The sequence below is a fragment of the Ambystoma mexicanum genome, chromosome 5q (assembly GCF_040938575.1).
Source record: "Ambystoma mexicanum isolate Mex_15411 chromosome 5q, UKY_AmexF1_1, whole genome shotgun sequence".
NCBI lineage: Eukaryota > Metazoa > Chordata > Amphibia > Caudata > Ambystomatidae > Ambystoma > Ambystoma mexicanum.
Window position 1 is genome coordinate 398016983 of NC_090933.1, and position 23999 is coordinate 398040981.

At 44.6% G+C, this 23999-nt stretch overlaps 1 protein-coding gene across 5 annotated transcripts in view; it reads left to right on the top strand.

The window, feature by feature from the left end:
• Positions 1–23999, top strand: part of GREB1L (GREB1 like retinoic acid receptor coactivator) — a 1340557-nt gene that overhangs the window by 1137416 nt on the left and 179142 nt on the right. For all 5 annotated transcript variants that reach the window (XM_069620882.1, XM_069620883.1, XM_069620885.1 and 2 more), the window contains 2 exons: positions 8180–8308; positions 18167–18301. In XM_069620882.1, the coding sequence (XP_069476983.1) occupies positions 8180–8308; positions 18167–18301 (264 nt within the window). The remainder of the gene's footprint in view (positions 1–8179; positions 8309–18166; positions 18302–23999) is intronic.

The following is a 23999-nucleotide window of genomic DNA, read 5'->3' on the forward strand; positions in this document are numbered from 1 at the left end:
TCCGTTCTAAGGTACTATGTTGGCTGGAGTATTTACTTACCTTATGTCTGTGTGATTTCTGTAAAGCTTTGGGGTGTTCTTGTGTGTGGAAGTCCTCTCGTCTAGTTCACCGAGGCCCACTGCTGGAATCCTCCTACGATGTATTCTCAGATGTCCCTGAACCCTCAACTAACTTTAAAGTGAACTACTTACTTGTTTGAACAGTCTTCCACAGGAACTCTGACTTTTGCCTGCAACAGTACCCTATCTCACCCTGCCTACAGCTGGCACCTAGACCACTAGTGTCCCTCTTCTGCCTCCGAGTGAACTCGTGCAATAGAATAGGGAAGGACTGGATAAGTAAAGGAATAGTATAACAAGTGTTTAAAGTACTTTTGAAAGAGTTGGTTGGTAGATATCTGTAACTCTGCGAGTGCACAGTTACAAACGTTCTTACGTACCTTGAATGTGTGTTGTGCCATTCTGAAAAGTATATACACGGTTATTTTACTCACCTGTGAATTGGTTGTGCCTCTTTCCCAAAAGTAATGTTGTTTGCTTCACTAACGATTTCTTTTCCAGAGAATGGGTGTATACGTTCCCCAATTGGGTCTTGCTGCCCCTGACTTGCTGTTAGCCTGTCTAGAATAGGTTATACTTACCCTGAAGTTGCTGATGGCTCCTTTGAAAAGTGTATGGGTCTTACTTGCCTTGAGTTAGTGGTGTGCCATCCAGAGTTATTGCTTACCTCAGTCTGTGTTCCACTGACTTGAAAAGCAACTGTAATCATGTATTACAACATTAGGTTTTACCTGCATAGAATAGCTGTGTGCCAGTAACTGTGTAAAAGTAGTTGGAGGTACATACTGTTCCTTGAATCTGTGATCCACTATTCAGAAAAGTATCCTGGTAACAGGGTTGATTAATTATGTGATTTCTTTGCTGAGTGTTACTGCATAACTGATAGGGTCTACTACCCTTGTGTTTCTGAAAGTAATCGGAAAGTAACATATGGTTTTTACTCCCCATGAATAGGTGTGTCCTATGCTAAATGTGTATGATAAGTTCTTGACTTCCCTAGAATTACTGTTGGGTATTCTGAAGGTTTATGCTTTGGTCTGGTTACCTTCAAGCATTGTGTTGTGTTTTTATAATGTGTTTATGAGACTATTACCAGTACCCCAAGACTTAACTTGTCCTAATTGTGTTTATAATTAAAAAAAAGTTTGAAAATAATACTTATGGTTGTAAGTGCTTATATTGAATCATTGGTATACTACAGGTTCTGTGTACTTTCCTACAGCCCTCTCCCCCTCCTAAGATGCGCTTGGCTGCTCTGCCTATGCTACCGTATACTCAGGTGGTACTGCCTTATACTAAGAGTGGAGTCTTGTACTGTCTCAGTTGAATGGTTATACTAACCCCATTGTTGGACTTCAGAAGAACTGTCCTAACTTACTTTATTTGAATGTGTTCTGCCATTCTCAAAAGTTTATGTAAGGTTATTTTACTCACCTCTGAATTGGTTAAGCCTCTTTACCAAAAGTAATGCTGTTTGCTTCACTTAGCTATTTCTTTCAGAATATTAGTGTATACGTTTACCAATTGGGTCTTGCTTTCCTTGACCTGCTGTATAGCCTGTCTAGAATATGTCTGCCTTGGGTTTTACTTACCTTGAATAGTGTGCAATTCTTAATAAGTGTATTGTATGTTTTACTTACCGTAGTCTGTGTTCCACTGAACTGAAAAGCAGCTGTAATAGTATATTGCATACATCATTTATTTTTTACTTGCCTAGAATAGCTGTGTGCCAAGTGTCCTCTAGGTTTAGCTGGCATTGGTCTGCATGGTGAAATCCTAAATTAGTTTAGAAGGTTATTACTTACCTTAGTTTGTGTTCCACTGATCTGAAAAGCAACTGTAACTGTTTATTACACCTACAGGTCTTACTCACTTGGAATAACTGTGTGTTACCCCAAATGTAGTTATGGGTTTATAATGTTGCATGATTAGTGTTCCTCTATTCAGAAATGCATCTTGATAACAGGGATGGTTTACTAAGTGATAACATAACCAAGTGTCACTGAATGACTATGACTGACTGGCTCTACTACCCATGACATACTGTAAAGTAATCTATAAGTAACTCTTGGTTTTACTCCCCATGAATAGGTGTGTCATATACTAAATGTATTTGATTGAGGTCTGGCTTCCCTAGAATTACTGTTAGTTATTTGTTCTGAAGAAAGTTTATGCTTTGTTCTATCTGTGTACCATCAAGCGTTGTTGCGTTTTTATAATGTGTTTATGACTCTATGACAAAGTACTTACCCAAAGACTTAACTCGGCATAATTGGATTTATAATAAACCTTTATTTCTTTTTATAATACTTTTAGTTTGTGTTTCTATTGAACCCTTGGTATACTACAAGTTCTTTGTAGCTTCCTAACGCCCTCTCTCCCTCCTAGGATAAGCCTGGCTGGTCCTTCTATGCTACCATATACTTGGGTGGTACAGCCTTACACTAAGAGTGGAGTTTTGTACTGTCTCAGTTGTATGGGGTTACTAAGCCCTTACTTGGACTTCAGAAAAACTGTCCTAACACCTAGTATAGAGACGGGGACAACTCAAAGATGGCAAAGCGAGTGGTCAAGGCTAAGTCTCAGGAGGGGTGATCCTGGTAAGGGGTCCCCAATGAGTAGACAGTGAAATGTCAAGGAACGCACTAGACAAACAGTTTTTAAAATACTGATTTATTTATGGCCATATCACACTATGAAAAATTACTACTATAATGTAATACTAGCACCCAAGACTAAATAAAAGATATATATATATATTCACTAACAAACACATTGTTAAAGGGATGTTATGGTTAAGTTGCACTAGCAAAAACCTATGAAATTCGATGGAAAAATGTTGTTACGTTATGGTTACAGGTAAAACCGAGAAACCCACAAAATTCGACAATTATGGTAAGCTAAGCAACCATAACTGGTGCCACCAATGTGCACTGCAAGGACTAACACCCATGACATCAAAGATAGCAAAACAAATCTCATTCATGATATCACATGTGCATTTACTTTTCATAGTAAGCCTCCTTAAGGGATTGTTATTGTAATGGTGGCAGAAAACTATGGAAGAATATTGGAGGAATTATCATGAGAGAAGTATGTCATGGAGGAATGCATTGCTATACACACCATAGTATTACACACTTCTTCAGTGTACATGAAGGAACTCATGTGCAAACGTAGCAATTGTCTGCACCATGCCTAATGGAACTGTAACCTTCAAGATCTTTCCATGTTACATAGTGAAATCGTGAATGCATTCGTTTTAGTGTCAGGTGTTGGGAAGAATTCTCAGAAATGTGCTAATTCCCTCTACCTTAGAGACCCCCAGCAACTTTGCTGGATTTTGAGGACTTGATTTTTTTTTTAACCTGGGGAGTGAGACCCTTTTTCCCCACACACTCTCGTGGATTTTTATGTGTTTTTTTTTTTTTTTAACACTGTTTCTTTTGGTTTGGGAGTCTGACAAACTCCATAGGCATCATCTTTTACATTATGTCACACAACACCTTCAGTGCAGTGACACGGGGAAGTCTCTCAGATTTCCCAAAGGTTTGCATAGCTCCTCTTGGTTAAACTATGTTTCCAAGAACAGTAAAGTGAAATTGACTTTACTTACATTTGTAACTTTATAGAACCAGCACACACTATCTCACAATAGAGTGCTGGAGGGGTTACCTAGTATCCCCTGTGTCTAGAAACTCATGTAGCAGTCAAATGCTACCCTTTCCTATCAAAATGGCTGGTGCCAGTGGTTTTAAAACAAACTACCATGATTTTTCCCGACCGCGAACAACGATGGCGTTAAATCGCGGGAGCCATGTTTTTCAAGATGGCGTCTGAGCGCCCTCTGTAAAAACAGGTTCCGGTCTTCTTTTTTTGCTGTTTCTTTTTGGAAAGGTCCTTCTGGAGTTTGTCTCTGCGCACCAAACTAGGTTTGGTCCCTTTGTTCTTATGCCTTTGACGGGCTTCAGGACTGAAGACCACCTCTTGCGCCTGAGTGTCTGGGGTGGGCAGGAAGTGAGAGAGGTGCCCAAAACAGCCTGTGCTTAGTCTCCTAGGAGACCCAAATGCACTCTGTGGTGATTGGCCGGCTGACTGTCTAGCAAGGACAGCCACCCTGCTGGGTGACTGACAGCTAGGCTGGAATGAATGGGAGAGAACTCAATAAAAGCATAGGCTTTTGGCTTGGAAGGCAGTGTTGAGCACTGGACAAAGGAACCGAAGAAGAACTTGAAGAGGACATCTTCTGCAACTCCTGGACCTTTATTTTGCCCGGTGAAGCCCTGCCGCAGTGCCGAAACGCCAAGTTCGCATCGACCGAGAAGCCACTGCAAGGACGACTTCACCCCTTGAGTTGGTGCGACCAATCCACTCCAAAGTAAGCCACCTGGACATCCATCTTGGAGCTGGTTGAATTTCCATATAGTTGCTGCTGGAAACCGTATAGCCAGGGAGAGGAACACCAGTTTGTGTGTGTTGCTTTTAAACTGGCCTAGTGCTCCAGGAAGATCCTCCAGACTCCCAGGAAGCAGGTCTGACTGAGTCTGAGCCCCATCAACATAGTGCGGGACCCTAGAAGCAAGGAAAGCCCATCTCGACCGCCAGGAGCCGCAGTGTTGCTATTTGCGGTAGACGCGAGGAGTTGAAACACTGAACAGCCACTGAGAGTGAAGTTTGCCGTTTGCGAGTTTTGACCATCCCAGTGCATTGCAGGAGTCCCCCTCTTGTCCCGACGACTGAGGCCCAGGAACAGTGAGACCTGCAGAGCTGCACAGGAACAGGTGTCATCTGCAGCATATTTTCTTCATTTCAAAGGTACTGTACAAAGTCTGAGAGAACTTACCTTTTGCTGTAGAGTTGCTTGCATCTTCTACCACTCGCAAGTCTAATCAGCTTGTGGCCCTACATTTGATTATTCTTTTCTCCAAAGACTTCTGAAACATTGTGCAAATACTTTTCCATTATCAGAGGTGCTTCATCCTATATAAGACTTTTTCCCATTGACTTTGGCTTAGCCTATTGTACTGAATGACTCTTTCTGGGTGTATCTAAAAGTATTTGCCTGATTAAGAATATTGGTGGTCTCTTGTATGTTAATGTTAAAGGACATTTGTACCGCGCACAGTGGTGTTCTATATAACCTTGACTTGTTACTATATGATCCTAAATGAAACAGTGATATATTGATGTCCCCAGCACCCTAGCATTTGAAGTCCCCTGAGGGTGCAGGTAGTGTCTGTGGGCCATCCCAAAAGTGTATCTACTGATTTAGAGATATTAAGATAGTGTATTTGAGTGTTACTGTTATATTGCTCCCTTCTGAAAAAGGCTTATTCTAACTGACTGATAAATAAATTAATTGTTTATTCAAGAAACCTTGAGTGTGTAAGAGTTTATTTGAATACTTGTAACTGTAAATCTGTGTAACTCCACTACAGCTCACATTGACCCCTCTCGAGATAAGCCTGGCTACTCAACACGCTACCAAAACTGTGTAGTACAAGCTTATACCAAAGATTGGGTTTCCTATACCTGTAGTCAGAGTTGTTTGTAGTGTTGCCAGAGGGTACCGCCTACAAGCTTTACCTAACAGGCTTGTGAGGTAAAGAAGCTGATAGCAACTCTACAAAGCAACCACTTCAAGTCTCAACTGAGAACAAGTGCGGTTACACAACAAGAGGTAAGTTATCTTAGACTTTACAGTATCTTTGATTATAAGAAAAGGGCGTTGGCTAGATTCTGTTCCTTATCAGCTCGGCAGATCCTGTGTTCCTAGGTCTCAGTCGTGGGGACAAGAGGGAGGACATCTGGAGGACTCCTACACTGCAACGGGATGGTCGGCGACAGAAAAGGACCAACTTCTATTCAGTGGCACTTCGCGGTTTTGGCTTCTCGTGTCTAAGCAAATAGTGACACCGCAGACCCTTGGCTGCCCAGATGGGCTTTCCTTGCATATGGGTTCCAGCACTCTGTCGAGGTGTCTCAGGCTCGGTCAGTCCTGCTTCCTGGTGTTCCTCTCCCTGGCTGTACGGTTTCCAGCAGCAACGGCAGTGGAAATCCAACCAGCTCCGCGAGGATGTCCAGGTGGCTTACTTTGGAGTTGATTGGACCCACCAATTCCAGGGGAGTCGTCCTTGCAGGGCTTCTCTAGTCGAGGCAAATTCGGAGCTTCAGCATAGCAGCAGGGCTTCACCCGGCAAAGCAACGGTCCAGGAGTTACAGCAGGCATCTCTTCCAAGTTCTTCTTCGGATTCCTTCATCCAGTGGCCGTCTATGCCTTCCAAGCCAAAAAGCCTTGCCTTCTATGCAGGTTTCTCCCATTAATTCCAGCCTAGCTGTCAGTCACCCAGCAGGGTGGCTGTCCTTGCCGGACAGCCAGCCGGCCAATCACCTAGGAGTGCGTTCCTGTCTCCTAGGAGACCAGGCACAGGGAGCTTCAGGCACCTCCCTCGATTCCTGCCCCCCGCTAGACACCCTGGAGCCAGAGGCGGGCTTCACTTGTGAATCCCGCCAAAGTCAAAACGAACAAAGGGACCAAACCTGGTTTGGCGCACAGAGTAAATCTCAAGAAGGACCTTTCCACAAAGAAATGGCAAAAAAAGAAGACCAGGGCCATTTCTGTCAGAAATGGCACCCTTGGGTGCTTCCCTCCAGCTGTGAACGCAGCACGCGGTAAAAGCACACCACTGTAGTTAAAAGTAAACCACTGCCACCAGCCATTAATCGAGGAAAGGGTAACATAAAAAAGTTACCTGCAAAATTAGACAACAGGGATGCTAAGTAACCCCTCCAGCACCCTATTGTAAGATAGTGTGTGCTGGGCCGAGAAAGTTACAAATGTAAGTAAAGTCAATTTCACTTTACTGCTCTTGGGAACAGTAGTTTATCCAAGAGAAGGTATTTAAACCTTGGGAAATCTGAAAGATTTCCCTGTGCCACTGCACTGAAGGTGCTGTGTGACACGGTTCATAGTCATAAAATCGAAAACCATAATGTCGAAAGTCATAATATAGAAAAAAAATGATGAAAACAAAAAAGTCGAATTTGTTTTTATGACGTTTTGTATTCAAAATGGGAGGGTTTCCCCAGCCCCCTTTTTTAATTTTTTTTTGTTTTACCCATTTTTTTTATTCCCAGACCCCAAAAAAATATAAATAAAAAAATAAAAAGTTAGACTTTTTTTTCGACATTGTTTTCTATATTATGACTTGACATTATTCATTCGATATTTTGACTGCACACCGTGTGACACAATGTAAAAGTTGATGCCTATGGAGTTTCTCAGACTCCACAACCAAAAGAAACAGTGTTCAAATCATAACAAAAATACATGAGAGAGTGGGGAAAAAGGGTCTCACTCTCTCCAGGTAAAAAATGCAAGTCCTAAAAATCCAGCAAAGTTGCTGGGTGGTCCTCTAAGGTAGAGAGGAATTAGCACATTTCTGAGAATTCTCGCTAACAGCTCTCCTGAGGTAAAATAGGCTATGTGGCATAAATGCCAGTGATGTATACTAAAGGCATGGCTGAATAGAAAGTTCCTGTTAGGACACCTGATCGACATGGGGCTTAACTGGAGGAGTAGTGGTTCTGGCGAAAGGGTCCAAATGTTGGCAAGGTCCCTGGAAAACAGCACACGCACAAATACTTCCAGCAATTTACAAACCTGCTAGCATATGCTGCCAGGGCACAATGCAAAATGGTCAAGGCTGCAACATTCAGACCAGCATCTGGACGCCAGCATAAATTGCAGCCGGGGGATGGTACGCTGGCTGAATCGTAAAGAACTGTATGAGCAGCATTTTCCTGTATTTATATCAAATGTGTGACTTGTGTGGATTTCATGCATTGCCGATTATACCTGCATATGATTGTGATTGCTTTCAAAGAATTATCACTAAGTATCTGTGTGCTTACCAGATATGCTTTTCTTTCTTTCTGAAAATTCTTTCTTCTATATATTTTGAATGTATTGCCTTTCCTTGATTCATCTGTGAAGTTATACTTTAGGTGTTAGATTTAAATTGTACATAGCCCTGCTCATACCAAAACCATTTACGGATGCATTGGGATCATTAACCATTGAGTGGATGACATTTCAATGAATGCTTATTGTCTACAGGTCAGTATCAGTCCAGAGCACTAGCCGAGAGCATGCTTACCACCAGCGAGTTTCTGAAAGAGATCAGCTATGAGCTCATCACAGGAAAAGTCAGCTTCCTGGCATCACATTTCAAAAACACATCCCTAGGTAAGGCTGTTCTGCTTTGAGTAACTGGTATTATCTTTCTTCCTCAAAATGTTCTTTGTTGTTAACTGCATTGCACAAACTATTACACATTTGCTTTGCCTTGTGTCTAGGGTGTGCAAGTAACTGACTTGCATATTACAGTAAGCATCAAGGGTTCCCTTAAGCCACCTTTTACTCTAATAGTGCTAAATGAGGCAGAGCAGCCAAAGGCAGCTCTAAGGTGGAGAGCAGGGCTGTGTCACATACAGTATAACATTCAATTAGTGAATGTCCATTCCAGAGCGGTTTCAAAAATACTACTTACCCTATTGTGCAAATGATTAAAACGATGGATAGCTTAGAGGTAAGTAAAGTGTTCAGCTAAGAGCCTTTTTAGCGTCCAAGACTGTTAGGAAAGATTTTCTTTTTGCTGCTTTCTCTCCATAAACATGAATGGGACATCCCAACGTTTTGCTGTGTTCTGTAACCTGTTCTCTTTACGAGACAAGTGAAGATTTTTTAATTTACTTGCCTTGCTAAACATCTGTTTTTGGTTTACCGATAATTTAGGAAAGTTACCTAAAGAGAAATCTTTCCTAACGCATATGCATCCACTCCAAGAATGGTTAGTGAAACAATGGTTGCAAGTAAAGTACAACTGGGACAATCTAGTGGAGGTTCTGCAAGAGGTGGTGTTAGCACTACAGTGGTGGACGTTAAGGATATTTATCATTTTTATGCTTCATTCCCTCTCCTAGTGATACCCCTGCACTTTCTGCTGGACTTCTGTACCTTTTTCTTTCAATCCTGAATGAGTGGGGCCTTTTTCCACTCCTAAAAGGCATCTGTGTTTTACTGCTGCAGCACACAGCTCCTTATGGACAGTGTTGCCGAGGACCCTTAGGGTCCCCCCATTAAGATTATTTTCAATATCTTTGCGTAACTACAGTTCTTAAGGATGGAGAGATACTTAGTATCTCTCACGAAACTATATAGTCTGAGAGATTTATTTATTTATTTGCATTTTTAAAGCGCACAGCTGCCCTAGGGCATCGTGGCGCTGTTACAAGAAGGTTTACTTAACACAGTTGAGTATCATGAAAGGCAGTGGACATGGTTACAGACATGGTTGAAGATACAAGGTTACATGGGAACAGTGAACTTTGGTAGAGCAGTATGATACAGAGATTATTTGCATTGCAGTAGTTCTAAGAGGGATTCACTTAAACAAGGTGGTTGTCAGTGCTTTTGTGAAGGCAATGAGGGATGTTTCCGCTCTCAGTTTGGGCGGTAGGGAGTTCCATGCTTTTGGCGCTAGGACTTTGAAGCTCGAGTCACCAGCTTTAACTCTATTGAAGTTGGGGACTGATAGTTGGTTCGCGTACAGCTCCCTTTTGGGTCTGATTGTCTGGACTGGTTGTATCCGATCAGTAAGGTAGCTAGGGGCAGATTGGGATATGCATCTGTGGGTAATGGTTAGGGTCTTGAACTGGATGCGCTCTTTGAATGGGAGCCAGTGAGCATTTTGTCTTGCTAGGGAGATGTGTTCCCTCTTGGGAATATTGAGGGCAGCTCTCGAGGCGTTGTTCTGTGTGATTTGGAGTCTATTAATATTTTGGCAGAGGTGCCTAATAGGAGGACGTTGCAGTAGTCCAATTTGGCACCTATGGTGGCCCTGGCTATGTTGAGGCAGTTTGTAGTGGATAAGTGAAGTTTTACTGCATTCATTGTTTTGGTTGTTAAGGCTGCTGAGGAGGAGATGTAACTGACATGTCTATCCATGGAAAGCGTGGAATCTAGATAGACTCTCAAGGATTTTACAGCAGAGGAGACCGAGATGACCGAGTTCTCAACTAGGAAGGTGCTATATTTGCTGTCTAGTTTGCTAAGGGATTCTTTGGGGCCAACCAGTAAGATCTCTGTCTTGTCTCCATTGAAACAGAGGCCATTGGCTGCCACCCAGGCCTGGATGATGGCATATGTGTGTTGTAGGGCTTTTAGGTCTTGATTGTAATCACCAGTTAATGGGAGAAGAATTTGTGTATCGTCGGCATAATTGGTGAACGTTATGCCGAATTCTTCTAGGTTGTTGAATGGAGGGAGTGTGAATAGGTTATATAGTGTAGGGGAGGTGCAGGAACCTTGTGGTACTCCGCAGTTGATGGGGGGCGGGGTGGCTGATGCTTGGTCTGAGTAGACTTGCATAGCTCTGCCCTCCAGGAAGGATGAGATCCATGTTGTGGCTTCAGTAGAGAAGTGAGCTGTATTGGTGAGGTGTGTCTTTAGGGTTTTGTGGTCGACTAGGTTGAACGCAGCCGACGGGTCAAGGAGTAAGAGCATTGCACATTTGCCTTTATCCATATTTTTTAGGAGTTGGGTTTTTAGGTCGAGTAGCGCTGATTCTGTGCCATGGCGTGGGCGAAAGCCGGACTGTCTCTTGCCTAGGATGTTATGAGATTCTAGGTAGGCTTGTATCTGTAGATAGGCAGCCTTATCCAGGATTTTCAGCAGAAATGGCACTATTGTAATGGGCCTGTAGTAATTAGGCGAATCTGGATCTAGTGTGGGCTTTTTCAGCAGTGGGCGAACCCAGGCTTCTTTAAGGGAGGAGGGTTCTGAGCCAGTGGCAAATGATGCATTGATAAAGGTTGCAATGAACAGCGCTAGGGACTCAGCGCAGTCTTTGATTATGTTTGCTGGACAGATGTCTCCTTTGCAGAGTGAGGGTTTTATTTGTTTCATAATGTGTAAGACCTCAGGTGCGGTTACCTTTCTGAAGGTGAATGGTGGTGGAGTGTTGCTCTTGTGTTGAGTAGGATGCTTAGAGTTCGGGGTGGCCAGCGTTTTGTGAGGGGACTTGGGTAGATTGTCAAGGTTGGTTTTGATTTTCTTTTGGAGTAGATCTAATTTGTCAAGCATAGCTTTCTGGATGTCATTACACCATTTCTCGTCTTTGACTGTTTGATGTTTGGATGTGGGAGGTATGACTAGCTCGTTGAAGAAGGCGAATAGTTCTTTTGAGTGTGATTGGGCATTGTCGATTCTAGTATTGTATGTGGCCGCTTTGGTTTTGGCTATGGCATTTTTGTATTGTTTAACAATAGTTGGGTATGAATCGCGTGAAGGGGCGGAGGGGCCAGATTGCCATTTTTTAAGAGCTTGTCTTTTGAGTGTTTTTAGGTCTTGTAGGTCTTGTAGGTCTGGATTAAACCATGAGTTGGTGTGGAAGAGCTTTTTCGCGTTTTTAGTCTCTAATGGGGCAATTGTGTCTGACTTCTTTAATGATGGTATTATAGAGATCGACTAGTTGTTCGGGGTTATTGGAGATGGGTGATGTTTGGCAATCCACCTTCAGTGGAGTGCCAAATGGATACCTAGTAGCCTCCTTTTCTGCTCCTGTGACTTTTCAGTCACATAGACAATCTCTGGTGGCAGTGGACATGTGCTACCAACTATTGTGTAATTTCTATACTGCATGTTATGTCCATACCCTCGGTAGTGCACAATAGTCGCACCCAAGTACCAACTTGGGGCCTCCCTTCTTTTTTCGCCATTACTAGTGTGGTTGTATTTCTACCATTCTGGAATGGGGGGGGGGGGGGGGGTGTGGGGGGGGGGGGGTGGGGGGGGGGTGTGGGGGGGGGGGGGGGGGTGGGGGGGGGGGTGCGGGGGGGGGGGGCCTGGGTGTGTGTGTGTGTGTGTGTGTGTGTGTCTCCGTGTGTGTGTCCGTCCTTTGGCGGAATTCCTTGAGTATCCCCGGCTAGGCTCCAGAGTGTCTGGACAGACGGGAACTAGGGGTGGAGTCTTCCACCCCCCTGTCCTTTGTCTGCCAGAGTGCCTGAATAGGACCAGCTTGGGGGTCTGGCTGTTCTGATTGGACAGCCAAGCGCCCTTTCTGTAAAATGCTGAGAGAGATTGCAGAGGAGTGTGTGCTGGAACTGTATAAAATGCGAGGCTTCTGGAGTGAAAAGCTAGTCGACCACTGGAAGCTGAAGGAAACGAAAAGACGATCAGAGACGCCTGCAGACCCTTTGCAAAACTGGGAAGCAACCACTGCTGTCCTGACCCGTTTTCTATGCGACAGAGGAGCTTGTCGTTCCCTTTGGCTGGTGAGAACAACCAGTCCCTTTGAATTGAGCCATCTACCAAGGTCCTAGGAGTTTCCATAGCTGCAGAACGCTAATACCAGGAGACCTGCCGCCCATTTCGAGTTAATCATCATGGAAAGACCAAATCCATCAAAGGGACTCATTACGAGGTTGGAGGTAGCCATGGGGCTATTGGCTCCATGGCTGTCTCCAAAACCCTACCGATTCCGCCCTGGTGAATGGAGCAATTACCGGTCCATTCCATGGTTGGCAGGATCGGTAATTTCCCATTCACAAGGACCCTTCCCCATTCCCATTTGAGCCCCCATAGGGCTCAATGGGAATGGGGAAGGCGCTAATAACGGTACCGCAAATTGAGGTACCGTTATTGGCTCCAGAGTCCCTTTGCGGGTCTCGTCCTTAACGCCTGGAAAAACTAGGCGTTAAGGGAGGACCCACAAAGGGAACTCGTAGTAGGGCGGTAAGGTAATACCTTACCCGCCCACCTTGTAATGAGGCCCAAAATCTTTGCTGAGCCCTCATGGACACACCAGAGATCCAATCCAATTGCCCAGACTCGCTCATCAGAGTGTGGGGCTACAGGAAACAAAGGAGATTGACCGGCCAAATCACGTCCTTTGTTGGTGCTACAGAGAAGGCGTCAAAACTGCAGAGTGAACCAAGAAGTTGTTGAAGGTCGTGCCACAGATCCTCCCTCAAGACTGCTGCTGAGATTCCATCCAGGAGCCTTCAGTCATCAGACCAAGGAGTCCGAAGGTCGGGTCCAGACCTGCAACATCGCTGAGCATCCAGCACAAACATTTTCTTCTAACCTAAGGTTCTGTGGTACTGTGGGGAAAAAGGTATTGCTTACCTGATTCCCGAAAGTGGCCTTTAGCGTTGGAGTGCACAAGGAGGTGTCCATTGCAACCCCCCTGTTAGGAAGAATTTTCATAAAGGTGCTAATTCCTCTCTACTTTAGAAACCCCCAGCTCTTTTGCTGACCTTTGGGACTTTGAACTTTTAATTCTGTTGTTTTTCTGTGTTTATTTTCTTTGGTTATGGAGTTTTACATCACTCCATAGGCATCCTCTTTTTATTGTTGTCACGCAGCACCTTTTGTGCAGTGGCACAGGGGTGTCCTTTGGACTCCCCAAGGTTTAAATACCTTCTCTGAGACCGACTACTGGCTCCCAGAGAATGTAAAGTTAAATTGACTTTACTAGTCTTTTTAAATTCATAGACCCAGCACACACTATCTTCCTGTAGAGTGCTGGAGGGGTTGCCTAGCATCCCCTATGTCTAAACACTCTTGTAACAGTCAAATGTTACCCTTTCCTATTGAAATGGCTGTTGGCAGTGGTTTTATAACAAACTACAATGATTTTTCTCGACCGCAAACAGTGGTAGTTAAAAATCGGGTCAGCCATATTTTTCAATTTAGCGCCCATTACCCCTCTGTAAAAACAGATTCTGGTCATCTTTTTTCGCTGTTTCTTTGTGGAAAGGCCTTTCTGGTGTTTAAAATCTGCGCGCCAAACCAGGTTTGGTCCCTTTGTTCGTGAGCCTTTGGTGGGCTTCAGGACTGAAGTCTGCCGTTGGCGTCTGAGTATCTGGGGTTGGCAGGAAGTGAGGGAGGTGCCTGCAACTCCCTGTGCTTGGTCTCCTAGGAGACCCAAATGCACTCTGGCGTGATTGGCTGGCTGACTGTCCGGCAAGGACAGCCACCCTGCTGTGTGAGTGGCAACTAGGCTTGAATGAATGTGAGAAAACTGTTTAAAAGGCGAGTCTCCAGGACTGGAAGGCAGAGTCGACCACTGGAACGAAAGAACCGAAGAAGAGCTGAAGGTAGACTGCTGCAACTCCTGGACCGTTGGTTTGCCCAGTGAAGCCCTGCTGCAGGTCCGAATTGCCTGAAACTCCCTCAACAGAGAAGCTCCTTCATGGACGGCTTCTTCCTTTTGAGTTGGTGGGACCAATCAACTCAGCAAATGCCTGGACACCATTCTCGGAGCTGGTTGAGGTTAACCAGGGAGAAGGACACCAGTTTGTGTTTGGAAGTCACAGCAACTTGAGCTGATGTGACGCCATTTTGTTTGCTCCGACGACGACCCCGTGCAGTGCAGGAGTCCCCCAACGTCCTCCCTCTTGTACCCACAACTGAGACTCGGGAACAGCAACTGCAGGAGCTGCCAGGAACCCACATCTTCAGCTGCATCTTTTTGTTCCACTTTAAGGTACTGTGCCATTTGGTTGAGAGATCCTGACTTTCACGGTGGAAGTTCGTGAAACTTTCCGAACTCGAAGTCCTAGTCAGCTTGTGACCCAGCATATTTTTCTTTATCGTCAAAACTACTTCTAAAAACGTTTACAAAGAATTCTCCATTTGTACCAGAACTGTGCTGTCCCATCCAAGAACAGTAGACTATTCGGAAGACTGTGCACTGGACAATGGTGCAAGGTCCCAGGGTATTGGGGTATTGCAGCTCTGCAAGTTTGCAGCACAATGTGGGATGGCTCAAAATGCAGGTCTTCTTGAGTCTACTGAATCTCACCAGGCTCTGGGTCGTCATTTTCGGAGTCCCCAGTTCGATTGGAAGGAAGGGCTACAGCACGCTCTGTTTACACAGCAGGCTCTCCCGTCGCTGGAAATCATCTCAGCTGCGTTTTTCTTCATCTTCATCTTCCTCTTTGGATTTGGTTCCAGTGTTCGATTAATTCTTCAGCTTCAAGGTTTGAACTTTTATGCAGGAACCCAGCCAATGAAATAGACGTGCAACATTAAAACTTGGGGAAGGAGGGGGGTACAGTCCTTTCAAAAGAGCCAGCCTCCCTGTTTGGACTGCATTCTCGCAGTCAGGCTGGAAGACATAAGGCTGCCGACTTTTGGACTCCTACCTTGCTTCCTTCCTTCACAGACACTCTGGAGCCAGGGTGGGGAATGCACAGGATTCCTGCTGAAGACCAAATTGATCCAAAGGATGTTCCCACCCTGGAGGTCAGGGTAGGGAACAAGAAAGGACAAGGAACACTGAAATGGCAAAAAAAGAACTTGGGCCATTTTGGTAAAATGTGCACCCATGGGTGCTTTTACCGGGACTGTGGAAACAGCCCGCGGTAAAGGTGTACTGAATTAGTAAAATGCTTCACTGCCACCAGCCATTAAAGGTATGCTTGTCCCTGTAAAAGAAATGTTACTTAGAATGAGAAAGGGGATACATTGTATCACCCCAGCACTCCACATAAGTGGGGGGTGATGGTCTGACTTAATAAAATGTAAAAGGGATTCAAAGATCCTTTCTACCCTTGGGAACTGTAGTTCTCACAAGGTTAGCCAGAGGAAGTTAAAGGGGAACGCCAGGGGCAACCCTGTAACAATAAAAAGGTGTATACCAAAGGTTGTCAGAGGATAAAATTAAAAAGACACTATGGAGAGTCTTAAAAATGACACGGATAAAAAGAGTAAACGATTCTGTGAGTGTGGAAAAAGGTTCCCACTCGGTGAGGTGTAGGGAAACCAGCAATGCAAAAAGTTCTAAGGTAAACACAGGTCAGGAAGATTTATCATTGCTATGAAAATCTTACCTAACAGTGGGACCAACTAGCCCCAAGACGAACTGCTAATCGAGCCGTCTGCCGAGGTGCTGTGACCTTCCAGGGCTGCAAACTGTGAATATCCGGAGAGCTCCGACCCATTTACAGCGCAACGCCTTGATGTGGACAAATCTGCTCAGAACTTTGGTGAGCTCCCGTTGGACCTCGAGAGGCACGATCCCACTCATTTAAGTCCCATCACCAGAGTGCCGGACTGCAGGAGCGTGCAGGATCGACCAAGCGATAACAGTCCTTTGTTGGAGCTGATAAAAAATGCAGCAAAACCGCAGACTGAAGTTGGAAACCGAAGAAATCCTTTCTGATGGTCCTCTCTCTCTCTCTCTCTCTCTCGAGACTGCTGCTGCTGTGACATCCCATTCAGAGTCATTTGTTTCATTACCAGACCGAGGAATCAGGAGACCAGGTCCGTCGCTGCTGCACAGGAGAGAATCCAGCTGCATTTTCATCTTCCACCCTGAGGTTTAGTTTATTTGCTTATATAGCGTGCTGAACCCAGGGGTAGCTAGGCGATTGGTCTTGAGTAGAGGTTACATATATGTGAAGTTGCTTAGTTACTGGAATTTACAATTACATAATATACATGCGAGGTTGCATAATTGCAGGAATTTACAGTTACATAGTATACATAGTATACAGCAGTGATTAGGGGTGGTTGTTGATGTTGATTACAGACAGGATTAATATGCAGTGAATACGTTCTTTTACAGGATTGAGTAGTAGGAACAATTATCCCAGGATGGGATAGGCACAATGTACATGTATATAGAAATTGAACGTGGAAGAAGTGGGTATGAAGTTATGTGCAAGGGATTGCGGTTAGAAGCCATGCTTTGACTTTGAAAAGGAAGGTGGGGAAGTGATGTTCATATCTCAGTGATGGGGGCATGGAATTCTATGCTTTTGCTGCTAAGACTGGGAAGCTAGTGCCGCCTGATTTCTGGAGTCTGTATTTGGGAATGTTCAGGCAGTGCGCGTAGTTAGTTCTGGTGGGTCTGGAGGATGTCCTGGTACAGAATTTGTCGACAAGGTATTTTGGGGCTGTGTTGTTAAGGCATTTGTGTGTGATCATGAGGGTCCTGAATGTGATTCTGTCTTTTATGGGGAGCCAGTTGTCTGTCTTGCGTGGGTGATGTGGTCAGTACGTGGGGTGTTGAGGGCTGCCCTAAGGGCGTTATTTTTTTAAGATTTGAAGTTTGTGAATATTTTACTTTGGGGCTAAAGGCCTTAAGCCGAATAGTCGCTCCAGGGTGACTGGAGTGCTTGAAGAGGTGTTTGGGTGTCCACCCATATCTCTGGCCCATGCTTAACAGCTTGTTTCTTATCCGGCAGTCCTTTGCAGGGTCCCTGTAACTTGTGTTACCTTGCTGAGCATTTCTATTTTAGTGACTCCAAATATCCTCAGGAATTTCTACTTTTGTGCTGCTACATAAGACTTTTCCTGTTCCTAGACTGACTTTTGGATAGTTAGGGATTGGAATTCTAAAGTTTAAGGAGCCTTGAAAAGTGTTACTATAAAGTACTGTTGAAGTATTGTATAACCCTTCTTTTCCCTCAGTCTGATGGGACCTTACTAAATGAATGCAGTTACCCTTTATCTGTAACCAATGCAAGTGCGCAGCACTACTAGTAATACGGTAGAACTGTCATTAATGTCATTCTCTGTAACAATTGTAACCACGAGCAACTACAATTGAAGCAGTCACCTATGAAAAGTATTGTTAATAATTCCTGTGTGTGGGTTAGTTGAAATAAGTATTTACTTGTCTGCCTTGTGTTAATATAAGAATACATGTATATTTTTAATATAACTTTCATTGTGTAAGAGTTTCTTTGGACTATTATATCTATTGGGTTCATTGTACTTACCTACAGTTCACATCCTTCTCATAAGATAAGTCTGGCTGCTCTGCCATTCTACAAATCCTTTCGTAAGTCCTTTCGTAAGTTACAAAATCTTACCTAACACCCACCACAATTGCCATCGTATCATCACTTAGTGTAAAGCACCCAGCAGTGTAACTTCTGCAGCCATTAGTGTGCACTTTGTAAAGAGCTTCTTGTCAAAGCACTGTTTTTACTTTAAAGAATAAATGCAAAAATGTCAGAGTTTACCTTTTAAAGGTAGCCAGCAACTCCTTTGTTTTTAAATGCCATTTATTGATATTTGTTTTTTAAGGCGATGATCTGGACAAGTTATTGGAGCGCATACAGCAGAGAAGAGGGGATAATGTTGTAGTGCCATTTAATGGAGATGTAAATGACTGCGTGCCTGCTCAAGAGGCGTCTGTCATGGTACCTTTGCAGAACACGGGTAAGAGTTGCTATACAATAATTTGTTTTCTGCTGTATATTTGTCCTACATTTACGTAATGTGATGAATCTGGCTATTTCCATGGGGGGAACCTCCCCGATTTGAATCCTGGGGGCGGCTTTGAGGTAGTACTACATTGGTTATGGGGGGCGGTCCTCAGGGGCTAGCACAACATTGTCAGATGAAAACACATATTGTTAGGACTGGTTTTTCTATACTGTGGCCTGGTGGACAGATGTTTAGAAGGACGATCTAGTATTGTGACTGGGACAACTCTTGGAGCTGTGGCCAAACCAGTTCAGGGTTGCAAAGCGAGTGGTCTAGGCTAAGTCTCAAGAGGCGGTAAGGGGTCCACAATGAGCACACACAGTGAAACAGTCAACGAACACACTTAGACAAAGAGGTTTAAAAATACTTCTTTACTTCTGGCCAAATAACACAGTGAAAAATGACTACAAAATATATACAATCACTGGAGTAGGGCAAAATAAAGATCAAAACCCTGAAAAGGAAGGTACAGATTAGTACAAGCACGACGGGTCCACAGAGATGCAATACTAGCGTCAGAAGAAGTCCATCCATAAGATGTATGGGGCCTTGTGCCCAAAAGTTCATCAAAGTTCCATACAGTTTTGTGAAGCTGGAAAAAATGAAGGTAGGGTCTCTGGGGTCCAATGAACAGTTCCAAATGTTGGGGGACAGGTTAATGTAACTAACAAATGTGTCCCCAACCTTCGGAGTGCTTGTGTAAACAAGCAATGGCAAAGCCAAATTGTTACAAAAGTTATACAAGTTATCGAAACTTTTAAGAGGGTATTAGGGGTTCAGTTATATATCGCTACAACTCACCCCTGTACTCTGATTCTGCATAGGACTTGGCAGGTCTGCTGAAGGAGGTCCTATGTCGCTTTTCCCCCTTGTCAGCCTCAGATCTTGATCCCCAGGGCGTGCAGGTCCGAGAGCTTCTCCGGTCGGTGACCAATGCTGGTGCAGGGTCTTCCAGTTGAAAAATGCGAAAGAATTCAATGTAGGGCCCCTATCAGGACAAGGCTGGGCACAGGTAAGCAGTTTCAAATGACGACCACTGATGCATGGTGACGCAAAGGGATGCAGTTGCTACACTCATACATCACCGCCTAACTCGGGTCCCCTTGATGCCAGGACCATGCACTTTTGCAGAGGTAAGTCCTATAAGATAAGCTGAGGATCCCACAGGTTCCAGGCTTCAATTCAGAATGGCAACGTCTGCAGCCTGGTAGACCAAATTCAGAGCTGGTCAGCCACTAGGCGGTCCAGGGGTGCCTCCAAAGGGTCTTCTTTGTAGGACTCTGAGCTGATGTCGAGAATGGATGTTCCCTCCACTCCAAGGGTCGCAGCTCCTTCGCAAGACTGCTGAAGATCTTCCACAGGACAGGGCTCTACCAGGACAGCAGCAGAAGTTGGTCGCCATGCCTTATTCCAACGGGTCTCCGGTCTCCTCGCGGTCTTGCGGCTGGACAGGATTATTGGCTCCTTCGGTTTATTTCAAGCTCTCCCTAGAGTTGGTGCATGGTTCCTCTTCTTATCCCAAAAGCCAAGTAACAGCTGAAACTCCCAGCCAATGACAGATCTAGCCCACACACACACCCCAGCAGTGTTCCAGTCAGGACCACTGGTGGCAAAACTCCAGTAGCATGCCAAAAGCCGCTGCTTTCCTGGGTTGAAGTCCATATAAGGATTTTCCTGGCCTCACAAGCCAGGAAGAAGGGTAAAACACAAGATGGCCAAAGAACAAGCGAAAAAGCCATGCATGACCACTAGCCACAGTTAGTAGCCAAACGCGGTAAATCTGGAAGGCCTAAAACAAAATACACCATAAAATAGCAAAAAGTAACTGCTGCCACCAGCTTGTCCATTTGGCACACCTAGCTAGAGTAAGCCAACAATCCTCTGAGTAATACCATAGAGCAAAACAAAAAGTGTACCCCATTGTACTGCACTGTAAGGTACATTGTACAATGATAACAAATTACGAAAGTGATAACAAGTTACCAAAAGTAGTATTAAAGTAACTAGACTAGGGGAAAGTACTGACAGCGTGAAGGACATTTCAGTTTCTGCGTGACAGATGAGCAAAAAGCCAGTGTAGTTAAGCTTAAGGCTTCATTGCACTGCAAAAAGAGCAGGTTGGATTCAAGAATAAAAGCAAATGGTGTGGGGGTCCATAGAAATGGAAGGAAGGGTGCTGGTAAGAGAAATCTTTCAAATCTTTCCCAACACTTGGCACAGACCCGATGAACCAAATGACTATTCCATACTATCCCCAGATGTCGCACAAGAGCCTGTTTGTTAGGGAGAATGTTCATTTTTGTGCTAATTCCTTTCAACCTTAGAGACCCTAAGCTCTTTTGCTGGACTTAAGACTTTTTAAATTTTAATTCCTGCATGAGTGGGACCTTTTTCTCATGCTCTCGTGTTTTCCCCTGATTTGGATTTAGTTTTCACTGTTTTTGGAGTCTGACAAACTCCATAGGCATCTGCTTTTTGTATGGTGATACGCAGCACCTTCAGTGCAGTGTCACTAAGAAATCCTTTGGATTGTTCTTAAGGTTTAAATACCTTTTCTCGGGTGAACTACACTTCTCAAGAATAGTAAGATGAAATTTATCTTGCTTAACTTTTCCTTTGTAGGTCCAGCACACACCATCTTTTGTGGAGTAGGGGGGGTTACTTAGTAGCCCCTTATCCTAGTTTCTCATGTAACATTTTCTGTTACCCTCACTACTTTAAATGGCTGGTGGCAGTGGTTTACTTTTTACTACCTTTGTGCTTTTTTACTTCTTTCTTTGCCATTTTCTATTTGTGAGGTTGGTCTGTGCCTTGAGACAGATTTGAGCCCTTTGTGTGTTTCGCCTTTGCGGGCTTCTGCCCTGAAGGCCGCCCCTGGCTCCGGTGTGTCTGGAAGGACAAGATGTGAGGGAGGGTCCCGAAACTCATCTGTCCTTTGTCTTTCAGTGTGCCTGATCGAAACCAGTCCTGGATGGCCGGCTGGGTGTCCGGAAAGGACAGCCACCCTGCTGTGTGATTGACAGCCTAGGCTGTGCATGAATGAATGGGAAAACCTCCTTAAAAGGTGTGGGTTTTGGGACTACATGCAGAGTCGACCACTAGAAGAAACAATTGAAGCAGGAATCGTGCAGAGACGCCCGCTGCAACCTCCTGCACCTCAAAGTACTGGTGAAGCCCTGCTGCTGTGCTGACCTGCTTTTTCGAATTGACAGAGAAGCTCCAGAAGGGACAACTTCATCCCTTGGGTTAGTGGGACCAACTAACCCCGAGACGAACTCCACTTTGGCACAATCCCTGACTTGCTGTGCCCCTCCATTGCTGCAAAAGGGGTCGAGTGTCCATAACTGAGTGCAACGCCTGCCGCTGAACTAATCTGGCTAACAGCTCCAGGAGCCTCCTAAGGACACTCCAGAAGCAGGAAATCCTGTTTCAGAGTCCCCGATCCAGAGTCCAGGACCGAGGGAGCAAGGAAAGTCCAACTGGAGATGTGTTCTGCATCAGTGCTGTTTGCGAAGCGGTGAAACAGCAAAGTGCCGCTGAATCGAAGAGAGCCCATAACTGCTGACGACCACTCCGAGGACTGCCACAGGAGCCCTCCCTCTTGTCCCCACGAGTGAGGCCCAGGAACCAGAGTCTGCATAGCTGTAGCAAGACGGCATCCAGCTGGACCTTTTTGCCTTAAGTCATGCTGTCTCACTTGCTTAACCTTCTGAGTTGATTTCAACTCCCCTTTGCACGGGCCTAACAGCTTGTGTGTCTTCAGTGATTTCCTTAGAAATATATTTATCCAAGAAGTGCATCAGAACTATGGGCTTTTTCCAAATGGCTTTGTCTCTCCTTGCTCCCTAAAGGCATTCTTCTAAATCCATTGACTTTGGCATTGCTTGTCCCTCCATAGGTTGTAGCTTATTGAATACTGTTCCTGCTGGGAAAGGCTTACCTAGACTTCATTGGAGGATTCAGTTGTCCTCACCTTTTAAGAAACTGTTCTAACCTTTTTATTTTCCTTAACTCTTCCTATCTGCAACCCAGAGTCTTCAAACTATATTGGTGTGATATATAAATGCAAATACTATCCTTGTAATTGTAGTCGCTGTAGGGTGTAGGAGAAGTGTATTGAGCATATCCAAAGAATATTTACCAGCATTATTGATTCTGTAAAGTATTTCCAAAGTTTACTTGAACCGTTACAAAGAATTGCCTTTTTGAAGTATGCTCATTTAAAAGCTGATGTTAAATAACTATTTATAACTGAAACCTTGAGTGTGTTACTTGATAACTTGTACTTATGGATTTCATTTGTTCAGCTATACAGCTCACATTTACCCCTCTTGAGATGGGCTTGGCTGCTCAGTCACACTTCCAACTTGTGTAGTACAGACCTATACCAAAAGGTGGGTTACCTAATACCAAGCATATACATCTTGTTTAGTCTCACAGAGACTAAACAAGATGTATATGCTGCACCAATTCTTACCTAAAACTGTTCAAACTTGCACATTGACGACCAACTGTATTAACTTAAGACTGAGTATAACAACCTCCTTAGAGGCCAGCAGATTTTTTCAAAATAGACACACAGGAGTCGGAGGAAGACAAAGACTTTGTTGAGAACATCCTCAATGAGATGAAACAAGTGGGACAAGTATCCCTTTGTTACAATCCATCAGACAATGTCTCCTACTCCTGCTCTTAATAGAGCAGTCAACCCGTACATAGAGAAGCGCTTTAAATATGCACCCACAGACCCTCTCTTTATTAAGGGTCACCTAAAACCTGACTCCCTACTAGTTAATACCACCCGCAAAAGGGCGGCTACTCCCCAATCTATTTCCAAAGTGCCACCAGATAAGGAGAGCAAAATTGGATCAATTGAAGGAGCAAGTTACTAGGGAGCCATAGCCCCTGTGCTCCGATTCATACCTTAGCTGAGGGCCAACATACTGCCAATGCCATTATTAAAAACTCCCTTGATGCTGCGGGTGCAGCAGGAAAGGTTGTGGCTGAGGGAATACCCGTCAATCCCCACACATGGCTCAGGAACTCTGGGTTCAAACCCACACCACTCGTCAGTATGCCCATAGAGCACATTCCCTAAGAGATTCCCTAAACCTCACAAACAAGCTGCCACTCAACAACACCATCAATGACCCAACCAACAAATTCTCCTTCACTAAAACTACCATCTTAGAGGTAGAGAAAATCATCCTCTCCCTCAAATCGTCGAACTGCAAAGGTGACATCTGCCCAGCACAACTAATAAGACGCTGCCAGAGACCTTTCACCGTTCATTTCAAAATTGATCAACTCCTCCTTCGCCACAGGTAATATCCCGGCGAACCTAAAACAATCATGGGTGCTCCCACTTCTCAAGAAGCAGACCCTTGACCCCCTCACCCCCACCAATTATCGGCCTATCACTACCGTACCTTTCCTTCTGAAGATGCTAGACAAGGTTGCCTATACACAAATTCAAAGACACCTTGAATCTAATAATCTACTGGGAGCCAGACAATCTGGTTTCCGTCCACTCCATGGTACTGAAACTGCACTCATTGATCTAAAGACCCAAATAGACGAACTGAGAGACCAAGGTAAGACGGCACTCCTCCTCTTACTTGATCTCTCAGCTGCTTTCGATCTGGTGGAT